This window comes from Barbus barbus (genome assembly GCF_936440315.1).
Source record: "Barbus barbus genome assembly, chromosome: 32".
NCBI lineage: Eukaryota > Metazoa > Chordata > Actinopteri > Cypriniformes > Cyprinidae > Barbus > Barbus barbus.
In genome coordinates, this window is record NC_136760.1 from 2,107,464 (window position 1) to 2,124,819 (window position 17,356).

Below are 17,356 nucleotides of genomic sequence, written 5' to 3' on the forward strand. Positions count from 1 at the left end.
CCAGTTAATATAAAGTGGGACCAAAAATTTAAATGAAAGATCAAATGGATAAACAATGCAGACTTATTTAAACAGCCGCCTTTGATCATATTTTCCAAGGGTATGAATAATTTTGAGCACAACTGCATATACAGGTCCTTTTCAAAAAATTAGCATATTGTGATAAAGTTCATTATTTTCTGTAATGTACTGATAAACATTAGACTTTCATATATTTTAGATTCATTACAACACAACTGAAGTAGTTCAAGCCTTTTATTGTTTTAATATTGATGATTTTGGCATACAGCTCATGAAAACCCAAAATTCCTATCTCAAAAAATTAGCATATTTCATCCGACCAATAAAAGAAAAGTGTTTTTAATACAAAAAAAAGTCAACCTTCAAATAATTATGTTCAGTTATGCACTCAATACTTGGTCGGGAATCCTTTTGCAGAAATGACTGCTTCAATGCGGCGTGGCATGGAGGCAATCAGCCTGTGGCACTGCTGAGGTGTTATGGAGGCCCAGGATGCTTCGATAGCGGCCTTAAGCTCATCCAGAGTGTTGGGTCTTGCGTCTCTCAACTTTCTCTTCACAATATCCCACAGATTCTCTATGGGGTTCAGGTCAGGAGAGTTGGCAGGCCAATTGAGCACAGTAATACCATGGTCAGTAAACCATTTACCAGTGGTTTTGGCACTGTGAGCAGGTGCCAGGTCGTGCTGAAAAATGAAATCTTCATCTCCATAAAGCTTTTCACCAGATGGAAGCATGAAGTGCTCCAAAATCTCCTGATAGCTAGCTGCATTGACCCTGCCCTTGATAAAACACAGTGGACCAACACCAGCATCACTGACTGTGGGTACTTGACACTGGACTTCAGGCATTTTGGCATTTCCCTCTCCCCAGTCTTCCTCCAGACTCTGGCACCTTGATTTCCAAATGACATGCAACATTTGCTTTCATCCGAAAAAAGTACTTTGGACCACTGAGCAACAGTCCAGTGCTGCTTCTCTGTTCAAAAGTGGCTTGACCTGGGGAATGCGGCACCTGTAGCCCATTTCCTGCACACGCCTGTACACGGTGGCTCTGGATGTTTCTACTCCAGACTCAGTCCACTGCTTCCGCAGGTCCCCCAAGGTCTGGAATCGGTCCTTCTCCACAATCTTCCTCAGGGTCCGGTCACCTCTTCTCGTTGTGCTGCGTTTTCTGCCACACTTTTTCCTCCCCACAGACTTCCCACTGAGGTGCCTTGATACAGCACTCTGGGAACAGCCTATTCGTTCAGAAATTTCTTTCTGTGTCTTACCCTCTTGCTTGAGGGTGTCAATGATGGCCTTCTGGACAGCAGTCAGGTCGGCAGTCTTACCCATGATTGCGGTTTTGAGTAATGAACCAGGCTGGGAGTTTTTAAAAGCCTCAGGAATCTTTTGCAGGTGTTTAGAGTTAATTAGTTGATTCAGATGATTAGGTTAATAGCTCGTTTAGAGAACCTTTTCATGATATGCTAATTTTTTGAGATAGGAATTTTGGGTTTTCATGAGCTGTATGCCAAAATCATCAATATTAAAACAATAAAAGGCTTGAACTACTTCAGTTGTGTTGTAATGAATCTAAAATATATGAAAGTCTAATGTTTATCAGTACATTACAGAAAATAATGAACTTTATCACAATATGCTAATTTTTTGAAAAGGACCTGTATATATATACATGGATTAATAAAAATTACTTTAGTAAAAAATCATAAGGAAATTTAGAATGGATGTTTTAAACCGTTGCATAGTAAACTACATTTTGCTTTATAGTAACGCAATAAACAAATGTTAGAAATAATAACCGATTCATTGAAATCAATCTTTCCATTATTAGATCTACTTGCATTCCACACGGAACTATTTAGCTCCTGGAGTCGGACACATTTCGGTGCTACACAGAACAGGAATAACAAAGCGAGCAGGGCTCAGATGTTTGTTGATGTCAGACGTCAGTGTAAGAGGCGTTTATTACTCACATGTCGCAATATGAAGAGCAGTTACAGGCTGGCACAGTAATGGGGCTTTGTAATGCTTGCTGCCATACACTGATGACGGCGAAAGGAAATCTGTGTTGAAGTTGATCAGAGGTCAGTCAGGATGCCCGGGCTGGTGGTGTTTGGACGCCGATGGCGGATCGCCAGCGATGATCTTGTGTTTCCTGGTGCCTTCGAGCTGTTTATCAGAGCTGTGTGGTAAGACACTCAAAACAACGAGCTTCTGAGCTTCCTACAGTCTTTAATACCATAGTACACACACCATGGTACCTAGAAATACCATAATACACAAAACACACACTTACTGTGGGGGTGATGATAAGATATTCACAACTACATGACCATAAATATATGTCAATACCATACTAATGAGCTAATATTCAATTGCAGTACTATGTGCTAAAACCATATGTGCTCATAGGTACTTGAGTGTCATCTCTTGTCTTCTAGGTGGATTGTGACTTTAGTTCTGTACACTAACCATAAGGGACGATTTGACTGTCAAGGTGGTGCATATTTGCACAATTACCTAGTAGTTCTTCTGGTTCTGTTGGCTGTCATTATTTTGACACTTTGTGCAGTCGTCTACATCAGTGCTCAAGGTAAGCGAGCGAGCGAACGCATGCTGTGGCTTCTTCACATCTGGAGGGCTTGTCAGTGTAACGCTGCTGTGATCTGGTTTAGGAACCATCATGAATCCCGGTCCTCGGCGCTCTATGCCAGCTCTGGTGTATTTGCGCGCCCTCCTGTACTTCCCTGAGTTGATCTGGGCTTGTCTGGGGGCCGTTTGGGTGTCTGACAGCAGCACAGGGTGTAAGCCGGAGGAGGTCGGGGCTGTGATTGGAGCTGTGGTTTCCAGGTAAGGAAGAAATCATTTTACGAGATATTATTGCTTTAATTCAGCAAGGATGCATCAAATTAATCAAAAGTGACATTATAACGTAAAAAAAAGTAGATTAAAAAAAATACTGTTGTTTTGAACTTTCTATTCATCAAAGAATCCTGAAAAAAATATAAGAAAATATTGGGCAGCATAGCTGTTTTCAACATTGATAATAATCAGAAATGTTTGTTGAGCAGTAAATCAGTATATTAGAATGATTTCTGAAGATCATGTGACACTGAAGACTGGAGTAATGATGCTGACAATACAGCTTTAATCACTGGAATAAATTACATTTTACTGTATATTCACACAGAACACAGCTATTTTAAAATGTAATAATATTTCAATTTTTTCTGTATTTTTGATCAAATAAATGCAGCCTGGATGAACAGAGGAGGCTTAAAAAATCTTAAGAAATCTCGCAAACCCCAAACGTTTGAATAGTAGTGCATGTTTACAAAATTAGTTGAATTACTTTTACCATGTTTTCATAGATATTTTTCTAAACACATTTTATGTTGTTTTGTTTAAGTGGATGTGTCCTGTTCTCATGCAAGTTGTGATTAAAACAAAATATAGGCACATATAAAAGCTAGTATTCTCTCTTTATGTTTTTATATAATACATTTATTGTGTATTAAATAGGCTTGTGTCTCAACCCTGTTGCATATGTTTCCACTTTTCTTCCCTAAATCAAAACAACTTTGTCATAGTAGCATCATAGTCCTTTCAAGATAAGGAGAAGTTAATTTCTCAAGTTTCTCTTATATTCTGTTAATTTTACAATGGATGATTTAATTATGAAAACTGAATATTTGTAAAAATATTAGCATTAAAGGGGTCATATGATGCTGTTTTAAAGATCATTATTTTGTGTGTTTGGTGTAACAGAATATATTTACATGCTTTAATGTTAAAAAAACACATTAATTTTCAAATACTGTACGTTATTGTAGTTCCTGTATGCCTCGCCTCTCTCAAACGATTCGTTTTCTACAAAGCCCCTCCTTCCGACAAGTGCAGTCTGCTCTGATTGGCCAACTGAAGAGTCGTGTGACAGACACAGTGATGATGCTCGTATGTATTTGCACACAAGCTGCGGTTAAGACTATTTCTGACGGACTGTAGTACACTCCGCTGTGATGTGACCCTGTTCCCCTCACACACACACACACACACACACACACACACACACACACACACGACGTGCAAAACTCCGCATTTGAACAATCAATAGCAAACACTTGAACTAATAAAACATGCATACAGTCGCTGATTCAGAAGCGCCAGATTGTCAAAGCAAAGTCGGAATTGACCCTTTTTTTTTTAGAAATAGCCTTCACAGCCTCTTCTAGGTTCACGAAACTGTCGTCCATAAAATGCGTTGCAGAAATTCAAACATTTGGGTTGTGCTGTTGTGTTGTAAACAAATCTTAACCAATGATTCCTAAATGCATCTACTCTCGGAAGGCCAAATAAAGTGCTTTTGCTTTCTCATAGAAACACACAGCGTCTCCCTGACACGGCTGTATCAACACTACTGCTGTTACTGAAACCATGCCGCCTTTCTTTGCGTGAACATTTGGGCGGCATTATGCAAATATTTCCACATTGTGATGTAGACGTGTTTGAATGAGGTGTTTTAGGAGGGCGTGGACGAGTCTTAACTTTTATAAAGAATATCTCTTTGGGTTTGAGACTTTAGTCAACTTTAGTGATCTGATCTATGCACAAACAGCTTGTAACACTTTTGCATCTTTTAAAATTGCATCATATGACCCCTTTAAATACTCTTTCCAATTGGCACCTTGTAGTTTCATGACCTTCAGCACAAGCTTATAAAACTGTCAATCTTTCAGAATGCAAAATTATATCCCAAAATGTATTTGAATGAATTTATCTTCTCTTGAGATGGCACAATGAACATATTATCATTTGTGTGATTGAATGTCTTTACTGGAAGCTGGCATAGAATGACTCAGATTGATTGTAAGCATAGATAATCATACAAACCCAATCTTTCTGCAGGATGAAGTGTTTAGCATAGCGTTGTGTGTGTGTGTGTGTGTGTCCTCAGCTGGATCATCCTCCTGTCTATGGTGGTCGGTGTGCTGGTTGTGTTCGATCCTCTGGGTAGTCAGAGCCCGGAGGCTCTGCCGGAGGCTCCGCTGGGCGTCAGGGATCTGGAGAGCAGCGAGTCGTCTCAGGTATTTTACACGGCGCACTCGGTGGCGTCTCGGGTGTGGGAGAGCCGTCTGCGTCTGCTCTGCTGCTTCCTGCCGCAGGACAACAACCACCGTGCCGCCTTCTCCAGCATCTCCCAGCTCGTCAGCGGCTTCTTCCTGGTTCGTTGTCTTTACCACATAATGACTGCGTTACACTGAAAAGCCACAGTTCACATGAATCTCCTCAGGCCTGGCTCCAGAATCAAATCACTAAGGGTGCTTCTTATATTAGTGGTGTCCAAGTTACTTTTAAAAAGTAATTAATTACAGTTACTAATTACTTCATCAATATTGTATTTAAATTACTAATTACTCTGTCTGAAAAGTAACTTAGTTACTCAACAAGTAACTTAATTATTCAAATCGCTAATTAGGCTACATCTTAAAAACCTTAATAGAAATTAAACTGTATTCTTTCAATTTGAGTCAAACATAGAATAGTTTAGCCTTTTTAGCTTTAAAACAACTGTAATACTTAAACTTTTTTTTTTTTATAAAAAATGTAACCTTCTTTGGTTAACAAATAGAAATACTCTGCAAAATATCTGAATAACAAAAAAGCTTAAAAGTTAAACAATACATTTCAGTTTGGCAAGATGTTCAGGAAAAGCCCACATAGTAAAATCCGTACAGGTTTATGTAACAATAACACGTTAGCTAATGTAGGTAAGAATAAATGACAGAAATCAGAGCCGATCCTCCCTATACGCAGAATACGCAAGCTGCGTAGGGCCTTGCTCTCAAAAATGTTTTAATTTTAGTTTTGTTTTTGATTTTGGTCAGCGGTTATGAAAACATGAACGATCATTTCTTTTAATGCGGTGCGTTAGTCACGCTCTGTAGGTAAATATCAGCCAAATCATGTAAAGTGAATGTCGTACAGTCTCTTGCTCTTACTTAAAAAAAAAAAAAAAAGTGTTGAAAGCTTACCGAGCCGCGGAAGAGACACTGTTTCTCGATACTGTCAGATCGCGCTGTTTGTATGAGGTAAATTCCTCATAGGTCTTCTTTCAAAAATAATGAAAATTAGACTATTTTCTTTTAATCTTAGGTGAAGGCGTTTGCGCGCAGGTGACTGCATATAATGAGCTCAGATACGGGAAAGACTGTACCTCAGTTTTATACGGATTACATAATCGGATAACATTCGTTTTCGACTTGAATTCGTTCATTTAAAAGTAGACACTTCAAGCTTTCAGATAGTTAGTTTTTCATTTTAATTCTTTCATTTAAAAGTAGACACTTCAAGCTTTTTAGATTCTATTCATTTTATTCTTATGTATCTGAGTATTTAAGGCTTCTCTGTGAATCAGGACAATCTGAAAGTGAACGAGCTGTCGCGCGGAGGGTTAAAGCCTCTGCATTCAATTTTATCTTTAGACAGTAAATTTAGATTTCAAATTCAGTATTGATTTTAGAACGGTTGAAATTATTTACTGTATGTAACGCAAGTACTTTATAAGTAACTGTAATTAAATTACCTAAAAAGGAACAGTAATCCCTTACTTTTTTCAGTGGATAAGTAATTTAATTACAGTAATGCGTTACACCCAACACCGCTCACAAAGATGCATTATTATCAATAAAGTTCTCTACGCTGCACAATGCATCAACACTTTTTTATAATGAGATGATTTGTGCTGAACACTATACCAGAACAAAAAAGAAACTGAAACGCCTGATATGTCTGTGATTAGCTACATTGCTCAACGCTGCAAAAACACGTTAAAAGAGAAATCGATTTCTAGAGTGCAAACCATACTGGGCTGCGTTTCCCAAAAGCATCGTAAGCTTAAGTTGATCGTAGCTCTCATTAACTGATAGCGGTTTAAAATACAGGAAGCAGTCAAAATAGTGGAAGTGAGCATTCACAATTAAATATACTATATCATCTGATAGAGTTATTAAAAAAACACAGCAACATCGGTTTATAACTTAAATGATACTGATTATATTGTGCATCACTACAAGTGTTATTTAGTATCATTGATATACTATTGACTTAATTTTAAATTAGATTTGACTTTTATACTTCCTATTTTCACTTTAATTTTAGTTGAAGTTTTAGTATTTTTGTTGTTTGTCATTATTATTATTTGTTATTATTATAATTTTTTATATATATGTCTATATACTCGGCCTTTATTTATTAGTTTCAGTTTATTTTAGTACTTCAACTAGTAGAAACTAAATATTTTTATGTTTGATTTTAGTTCAGGTTAAAGTTAATTTTATTTTTATGGTTTTATTTAGTGATTAAAAACCCTAATAATGATCCTTCTTCTTGCTGAGTTTAATGTGAGACTGACTTGTGTGTCTTGTCTCCAGGACACAGACCTGGTTCCCAGTGACATCGCGGCTGGTCTGGCTCTTCTGCATCAGGAACAGGACAAAATGGAGCACTGCAGGGACCCCGATGAGGTCCTGTCCCACAGCCCGTCCTCCCCTATAGTGAGTCTCTATCGCTGCAGTAGCTGATGGATGTGCAGTGTAGTTTGTGTGTTGGGTGAGCTCACACCTCCTGTGTTTTTCTCAGAGGGAGGATCTGGAGCTTGAGCTTGAGAAAGCCACTCACTTTATGCAGTTTGCAGCGGCCGCATACGGATGGCCACTGTACGTCTACTCAAACCCACTCACAGGCCTCTGCAAACTCAGCGGAGACTGGTGCGTATGACATTTGCCAGCTGAACCCTAGCAGTGTTAAATACAGAGCTGCAGTCATCTGAGTCTGCGTTTCAGCTGTCGAAGCCGTCAGGCGGAGTACGATCTGGTCGGAGGAGACAACCTGGGCTGCCATTTCACCTCCATCTTACAGAGCACAGGCCTGCAGTACAGAGACTTCATCCACATCAGCTTTCATAACCAGGTGACGTCTCACGTGACTCCAGAGTACTTCAGAATGCCTGTGTTTCGAATACAAAATATCAAAATAAAAACATGGCTTTGTGATTTTCAAATTGTGCAGGCTGTGATTTAATTAAATAAATGCAGTTTTTAGAAGGAAGCGTGACATTTACAGACGTGTGGTTCATGATTTTGTTTCAATAGGGCTACATTCTGAAATCAATGATTTTTTTTTTTTGGCAACCCGTCAAAATAAAAGCTGATGATGATTTACCATTTGAAAATCAAGAAATAAGACCTTTATTAGTATTGTAATTTTAAAGCAAATTAAAACATTTTATTATCCCTTGTGCATCCTTAGAGACATTTTTTATTTATCCTTTTCATTTTTTTATATAAATTTAGTCAAAGTTTTTTTTTTTTTTTGAATTTTAATATTTCACCCTCATTTACTCTCATGAATGTAGGGCTGCAAAAAGATAAATCGCATTCAGAATAAAAGTTTGTTTACATACTATATGTGTGTGAACTGTGTATATATAAATGCACACACATATATGTATATATTTAAAAAAATATTTGTATGTATATACGTATATTTATACTAGTATATAATTTACATTATATATAAATATACATATTTTATGTTATAAATCTAAAATATTTTTCTATAATACATACAAGTGTGTGTATATATACATAACAAAATATATACACAGTACACACATATAGTATGTAAACATTTTTTACATTAAAATTGTAAAAAAATAAATAAAAATTGTAAAGCCAACAGAATTAAGTTTATTGTAGTAAAAATAAAAAACTTTTTATTAATAAATTAATTTGATTGAAAAATGCACGATTTTATGATGTATTTTTCAAGAAAATGTATATATATTATATTATGTATAATAATAATAATAATAATAATGTTTTTATTTAATATATATTTTTTATATACAATTTCTCAGGCTTGGCCTGTAGAAAATATACTCATACATAGGGTTTTTTTTTTTTTGTCTGACACTGAACAAAAAAATTATAATGCATAAAAATGAGTGTTTTTGCTGATCATTGACAAATCCAAGACTGTAATATCTACCAAAGATTTTTTAATGGACCGTGTTTTTTTTGACATGCACATTTTTGCCCTCTAAGAACCACTGTGTAACTTTTTTTTAAATGGACTCACAAGGATTGTTATTACTTTATTGTTTAATTTAATAATAATCACAATAAAATCATAACTATTATTACTTTATAAGCATATTGAGTTGGTCAAAAACTATGGCCTATGAAAACTCAAGTGGAAAGAGATTGTTTTTTAAACTCTATTCACTTTATAATTTAAGAAAAGGACCTGAGGATATCACAATGTCAGTTTTTCAAATATTGTGCAGTCTAAACTACAGCAGTGTCTGTTTACTCTGTAGATCTACGAGATCCCGTTTTTTGTGGCGTTAGATCACAAGAGAGAGGCGGTCCTGGTCGCTGTGAGGGGAACGCTGTCGCTGAAGGTGAGTTCAAGCATCAGTCCTACACTGATAATGATCAGAGAAAGCAATCATGCTTAATGAAGCAGCCTTCTGCAGGTGTGTTTGTGCTGAACGGTCAGGCTGATATTTCCCTAAACAAATCACACTCTTGATGCTTGCCAGTCATTCCTTTTATTCACTGCTGTCGAGGTCATTTCATAGAGTTTGCATTAAGTCTCTATATTAGTTTTTTCCCTGGGCTTTTACTATCGCTATATTTAGGATTGAGTTACTAATCCCGTGTCACAGGTGTAATGATTCCTCTGATTGTGTGACTTTCTGAGGAGGGCTGTGATATATAGTGGAAAATATTCATTTATTTAAATGTGCATTAAGATTGATTGGAGTTGTTTAACGTTTTATTTATTTTGAAAAAACTGTAGAATTATTTATTGATTATTGCCTAAAACGTGAAATGAATGGTTGGCATTGACTTTTAATCTGAGTTTTCAGTGGAATCAGCTCTATCAGCCTGATCTCTCTGTATTACAGTGGACTTGATGTGGTTTTGTGTTTGTGTGTGTTTGCAGGACGTGTTGACGGATCTCTCAGCTGAATGTGAGAATCTGTCTGTGGAAGGCGTTTCAGGAACCTGCTACGCTCACAAGGTGACAAAATCATCTGTCTCAACATTAAAATCATCAAAACATCAGTTATGAAGCATGATCTCTCTCACTGAATGCTTATGTTTGCTGGAATGTCTCTCTATCGCAGGGCATTTGTCAAGCTGCACATTACATCTACAAGAGACTAGTGAACGATGGGATTCTGAGTCAGGCGTTCAACATCGCACCTGTGAGAGCGGTTCTGCTGCGCTTTCTTCATCCAGCAGGAGAATCGGCAGCTGAATGAAGGTTTCTCTTGTGCTTGTGTGCAGGAGTATACGCTGGTGGTCACCGGTCACAGTCTGGGAGCAGGAGCGGCGTCTCTGTTGGCCGTTCTCCTGCGCAGCACACACCCCACACTCCAGTGCTACGCCTTCTCTCCACCAGGGGGCCTGATGAGGTAAATCACACAGAAACGCTCTCAATCTGAGCGCAGCGGCTCATGCACATGGGTTGGGAAGGTTGCTTTGGAAATGTAATAGGTTACAGATTACAAGTTACCTTATTTAAAATGTAATGCGTAGTGTAACTATTTCAATTACTTTATTAAAGTACCCAAATATAAGACAATTCTTGGAAATACATCTGAAAAAACACGGTCGTCTTATATTCAGGGTCTAGACTTTGACATGTCAATAATACACCCGTAACAATAGGTGGTGCCAAACACGCATAAAACGAGCGTGCCAAAAAATAATTAATGTAACGCGTGTTGTACTTCCTCTGTAAGTGATTTTAAAAAGTAAGACCGTACCCAGATTTGAAGACTACACTAAGATTTCACTTCTATTATTAGTAAGATTTTGGTAGGCTAGTATGAGAAGGATAGCCTAAATGTTATATAATTCAGATGGGCTACCTGTTATTTTTATGGTACATCAAAAAGTGTATATTTTTAAATGTGATTGTTGGTACATTTTGCCAGTATTTACCATACATAAAAATTAAAATAGGAAAAATAGGAAAATAATTTAAGAAAAAAATTTTACAGAGAGAAAAAAACCCAACAAGATTTGGGTTTTTCCAAAAAGGTACATCTGGAAAAAGGGGGGTCGTCTTATAATCAGGGTCGTCTTATATTCGGGTCAATACGGTAATGTAACTGATTACTTTTCTAAATTTCTAACAAATGTTTTCAACTGCAAATCATTTTGAAACATTTAAACCAGGCAGGGTTTACTGTAAGACTTTCAAAATCCTTCATTACTTAAATTAAGGTTATAATAATTCAATTTTAAAGCACAGCCACCACAAGACTTTAGCACCACCTTTTACTTTGAGATCATTAAATACAGGTTTAATATCATAACAAGAAATTGTTTAGATACTGTAGCTATGATACTGAAGGAAATACCAGAATCTGATATATACACTCCCAGGGTGTTTCCTGGGTCAAAAAGGTCTTTGGTGGTGGCTGATGGATCCTTCTTTGCTAGACAATTATTTTGGTATAATAACATCAATATTAAAAAGCATTAAAAAAGTAGTTTAAGTAATAGTCTAATTTTCTACCATACGTCTGAATAAAATGAGCAGCAAGCTAACAAATTGCTTTGTGCTGTTTCATCTCACTCCAGACTAAACTAAATGATTTGATGGGTAATTTACTACACATTGTCTCATAAATAACCTGAAATTGTGGATTATCAAGGCTTATCAAGGCTGTTCTGAGTAAATGATTTCTTATTGTTATACACTGATTCGGACAGCGACGTCTTGCGAGTTGAGTGTTGGACAGATCAGTAGTTTTAACCATTCTTTAAAATGAATCAGTTCAAATGAGTCGTTATGTCATGAATCGGACATTAGCAGACGTGGACGCTTTGTGTGCTAATCTTGGTTGTTAGGACATCACCAAAGATTTGTGTAAACACTGAATACACTTCATCACTGCAAGTTTTTTTTCTTTTATTTAAAGTGCATTTTATGTTAGTTGCAAGTGTTGATTCTGAAGGAGGGAGTCATTTACATCACTCTTAAATCACATTAACTGATCAAATAAGGCTTTTGCTTGACAAAAAATAGTTTTGGTTGCCGCCAACAAATTACTATTGCTAGTGTTTGCAAAGTTTTTGATGCCGAGGACTTCCAAATCTGATGATTCCTAATCATTATCATAATGTGTATATATATATATATATATAAATATATATTAGGGCTTGACGATATGGCCAAAATTTATATCACAATATATTTCTTAATTTCGGTCGATACGATATAAATCCGATATCGATATGAACTCTATTTTAAAAAAGCCTCATAAAAACTGCCAAGAATGGCCGTAACAGATGTCTATACCTACAAACTTATGAAAAATAAATTTGCCAAGTCTACGAAACCTCCTCCTAGAAAAATATATATTTTATTAAAAAAACCACACAAATAAATAATGTTCACCTTTTGTATTTAGCCTTCATACAAACAATAAATGTGAAATCACTGTCAAATAAACATCTCAGACTCACCTTATTAATATTAATATCAAACTTCAAACTATAGGCTAACACACATTACCGATCAAAAGTTTTGAACGGTATGATTTTTTTAATGTTTTATAAAGAATTCTCTTCTGCTCACCAAGCCTGCATTTATTTGATCCAAAATACAGCAAAAACAGTAACATTTTGAAATATTTTTGCTATTTAAAATAACTGTTTTCTATTTTAAAATGTCATTTATTTCTGTGATTTCAAAGCTGAAGTCACATGAGAAATCATTCTAATATTATGATATACTGCTCAAAAAACATTTATTATAATGTTGAAAACAGCTAAGTAGAATTTTTTTCTGGTTTCTTTGATGAATAGAAAGTTCAGTAAAACAGCATTTATATGAAATACAAATCTTCTGTAACATTATAAATGTCTTTATCAATCACTTTTGATCAATTTAAAGCATCCTTGCTAAAGTAAAGTATTCATTTCTATCATTTCATTTTTTATCATTTCTTCTATCACTTCCTATTAATAATCCAGTGAGATTTTTGTCTGACAACAGCCAGCGCTCCACACAGAGATCTGATCTGATCTGATCATCATCAGTCTGTCTGGAATAACATGAAGAAACAGGACAAACTGAGACAGAATAAATCTAGAAGAACTGTGGCAACGTCTCCAAGATGCTTCAAGAAAAATACCTGCAAAGCTACAGTACTGTTAAAAGTTTTAGGCACTTGTGTAAAAATACAGTAAAATGAGGATGCTGTCAAAAATAATGTCACAAATAGATTTTCTTTATCAACTTTTTTCAGATTTTTTTTTTCTTTATCAGATTTTTGCCCTCGGTGCACTTGAGCAGAGTTTTTCTGGTAGCTTTGCAGGAAGGTCTTGACAGTCCTAAAATACAATCCTAAAAACGCTTGCAGTCCTTTTACAGAGCACAATTGTACACGTCCAAAGAAACATGACACTGTGCTGTTTACTCCAACAAAATACTACAGTTTTAGCTTGTGTCTCCTCAGTAAAGCGCTGGCCGATTACTCGAAGCAGTTTGTCGTCTCGGTGGTGCTGGGAAAAGATCTTGTACCCAGGTGAGATTTAGTCAAACGGCCACAAGGTCATCAATCAGATGCTTGCTTGATTTCATTTGTACGTGTTAAAGTGGCTATTTTTAGAGAGCCTGTTTCTGGCTCCTTTTTTCTCACTTCTATTTGTATAGTCTGGTTCGTATCACTTCCTCAAACTGTGCTCATTTTGTTTCTGTAGATTGAGCATTCCTAACATGGAAGACTTGAAAAGAAGATTACTAAAAATGGTTTCTAACTGCATTAAACCAAAGGTAAGATCGCTCAGTCAGTGTAAAGGCCCATATTTCAAACGAAGTTCGTTTGGGGGCAAAAATAAGTTTGAAAAGGCTGAGCAACCGGATACTGTTTTCGAACATTCCACATAGATTAATACATTAATTGCATAGATTAATGTAAACATATGCAGGGTTGGGGAAAGTTACTTTTAAAAGTAATGCATTACAATATTCCGTTACTCCCTAAAAAAGTGACTAATTACGCTACTTTTTATTGAAAGTAATGCGTTACGTTACTTTTGCGTTACTTTTTAAAAATATGAGCAGGGCTTGATTGTTTGTTATTAATACAAGAAGTTCTAATTATAGCAAATGTAAAAGCCCTTTCAAACCAAAAAGTGTAATGAATAAACCTCTGAAGGAAGAGTAAATTCACGTCTGTAAACTAGAACGCAGGAGAAGAAGGTTCAACACTCTTCAGCAATAAAAAAAAAACAATGAAGCACAATTGTTAGTTTATCTAAAGTCATTTTTGCTTATTAGTATGATTGAACTGGATCAGCAAAGACATTGGTTAATAAAATAGGATTTGATGCATTTGTGTTATTTAACATATTTAATTATTGCATGTTTGCGTCATATTCAGAGTTTGCCATATCAGTTCATTATTCGATTTCGTTTGAAGTATATTGGGGCCTTAAATCAGACACTCTGCCTGCCTTTACTCTATCAGTAATATGTTTCTGTCTCAGTATAAGATCTTAATGCACGGCTGCTGGTACGAGCTGTTTGGAGGAACTCCTGATGATTTCCCTACGGAGCTGGAGAACCGGCAGGAGGAGGTGCTTAACCAGCCGCTGCTAGGCGAGGAGAGTCTGTTAGTTCACCGCTCAAACACCTACCAGAGCCTGTCATCCGACGACTCGACCTCCCACCCCACACACCTGCCCCTGTACCTGCCCGGACGCATCCTGTACATCACAGAGGACGGGCCCACTCGCAGGTCAGTGATTTGATCAGACTTAAAGGGATAGTTCACCCAAAAATGACAATTAAATACTCACCCTCATGTCAGACCTTTGTCCATCTTCAGACCACAAATGAAGATATTTCTGATGAATTCCGAGAGCTCTCAGGCCCTGCATAGACAGCAAGGATCCTAACACGATCAAGGCACAGAAACGTAGTAAGGACATTGTTAAAATAGACATCAGGGGTTCAACCGTAATTTTACGAAGCTACGAGAATACTTTTTGTGCGCAAAGAAAACAAATATAACGACTTTAACAATTCGTCACCCACGTATGTACACAGATACATTGTTTATGTTCAGACCAAAGCGTAAACAACGTATCCGTGTACATATGTTGCATACGTAATTTCCAGCGATACCGTCGACTTGATTGCACAGATACTATTCAAACTGAACTGAGCTGGTTGATGACATCAATGAATTCAATAATGAAATGCCTTTAACTGGAAATTAAGTGTTTAATCTTGTCATTTTACATTATTGACACTATTTTCCTATTTTGATATTGGAAAGTTGCTTTGACACAATCTGTATTGTTAAAAGCGTTGATTTGGCGTTTACGTATGTGATACTCTCCAAAAAGGCCCCTGGGTGATGCGGAGGAGACGAATTGTTGAATAGAGTCTATTGGTTGAACCCCTGATGTCACATGGATTATTTTAACGATGTCCTTACTACGTTTCTGTGCCTTGATCGTGTTCGTATCCTTGCTGTCTATGGGAGGGTCAGAGAGCTGGAAAGTGGAAACAACTCCAGCAGCTTCTTCTTACTGCACTTGAGTTTAAAACAAAAGACTGGGAGCAATGAAAGTGATATAAAATGTATACGATAAAATACTGTACAAACACCTGAGACGCCATTAAGCAGTCCAACAACTGACAACTACACAGGTATAAAACTGTACTTCTACTGTAACATGGTATATATTGTCATACTGCCCAGCCTTAATAGAATTACTCCTATTGACATTTTTATTTTCTTGTCTTAAGAGCTTATCACACTTTATTAGTTATATCTGATTGACTGTAATCATTCAAAAAAATAATAAATAAATAAATATATATATAATAAAAAACAATAAAATTTGCCTGTTAAAAATAGTTTATAGTTAAAAATAATTTAATAAAATATTTAAAAAATAAATTTATTCATGTCTGTAATTAAAAATATAATTATTAAACAGTAGTTAATCATTTAAAAATATATAATAAGTTACATTTATTCCTATCTGTAATTTAAAAAAATAATCATTAAAAATAATGGTACAAAAATTATTAAATAAAATAACGTAAAAAAAAAAATATTCATGTTTGGAATTTAAAAAAAAAAGTAAAAAAATAAAAATTATATATATATATATATATATATATATATATATATATATATATATATATATATATATATATATATATATATATATATATATATATAAATAAATAAAAACAATTAAATTGATTCATGTCTGTCTTTATAATCTTTGACGGCTCTCTCTCTCTCTCTCTCTGTACACAGACACTGTTTCTCTCAGGTGAGATACCGCGCCGAGTGGTCGAGTGAGACATCGTTCCGTAATGTTCTGATCAGCCCGCGGATGATCGCCGATCACATGCCTGATGTGGTTCTGCGGGCGCTGTGCAGTCTGACCCGTGAACAGCCGTTTGCTCTCTGCCCGTCCTCCATGAGCAACAGCCACCTGAACGTCATCTGAGCTTCACTCTGACCGCAGCATCTCACACGCAAAAGACTATCGGGAGCAAGATTTACTGGACTCATTTTATTTGCCGTATTTATTTGTGCATTTATACTCCCATTTGTGTGTCTGCTTTTTAAAGTCTTCATGAACTGCCATATATTCCCATCATCCTTAACAGTTATCATCACATCACATTATATGCAATGCTGTGTTGTTCAGCTGTAGGAGTTACTTTCGTTTTTGTGATTGTTCAATGAGGACTCAAGCAAGAAAATGTCAGTGTTATCAGTGTAATGGTGCGTGATGTTTTTTGTGATGTATCTTCGCCAAACGAGAATTGGGTGATCAGTTGGCAAAACGCCATATGAGACTTTGATGCATGGCACTAAGCGCATGAAAACCTTTCTTCTGATGTAGACGAGTCTCTTCATTTACTCCACTGTTGCCTTTTCAGGATATCATGCCTTTTTCAAAAATAAAAATGCTGAGGAAAAGATGGTCTATTCATGTTGCTAAAAAGTGCATGGTTGTTTTAGTGGTTCTTGCAAATGATAAGTCCAAGTTATATAGGAAACAGAATATCATAGGTGGTGAAGAATCCTGGATCAATTCTGGATATACATGTATATATGTATTAATATATATTAATTACACATTAATTTACCACCACATAGTATTCGTTTCTTATTTAGAGAAGGCTATAATTTCAATAAAAAATAATTTCATATTTCCATATTTATAAAAGAAATATGGAAGTAAAATGACAAAAAAAATCCAA

General features: G+C 36.0%; 1 protein-coding gene across 1 annotated transcript; it reads left to right on the plus strand.

Annotated features, from left to right (window-relative positions):
- The first annotated feature begins 1,899 nt into the window (after positions 1-1,899).
- On the plus strand, positions 1,900-17,092 carry daglb (diacylglycerol lipase, beta). Its single transcript, XM_079389153.1, has 15 exons — positions 1,900-2,214; positions 2,467-2,618; positions 2,701-2,875; positions 4,980-5,247; positions 7,456-7,578; positions 7,664-7,791; positions 7,867-7,993; positions 9,405-9,488; positions 10,037-10,114; positions 10,221-10,301; positions 10,384-10,511; positions 13,572-13,640; positions 13,816-13,888; positions 14,605-14,855; positions 16,398-17,092. Exons 1-15 carry the CDS (start codon positions 2,120-2,122, stop codon positions 16,591-16,593), a joined length of 2,028 nt encoding a protein of 675 aa, XP_079245279.1. The 5' UTR covers positions 1,900-2,119; the 3' UTR covers positions 16,594-17,092.
- Positions 17,093-17,356: the final 264 nt, after the last annotated feature.

Excerpts from the sequence above, each read along its gene's own strand:
- daglb (XM_079389153.1), top strand. The coding sequence starts at position 2,120 with ATGCCCGGGCTGGTGGTGTTTGGACGCCGATGGCGGATCGCCAGCGAT. Across the intron at positions 7,994-9,404 it reads ACATCAGCTTTCATAACCAG|ATCTACGAGATCCCGTTTTT; the intron begins GTGACGTCTCAC and ends TTTACTCTGTAG. Across the intron at positions 9,489-10,036 it reads GGGGAACGCTGTCGCTGAAG|GACGTGTTGACGGATCTCTC; the intron begins GTGAGTTCAAGC and ends GTGTGTTTGCAG.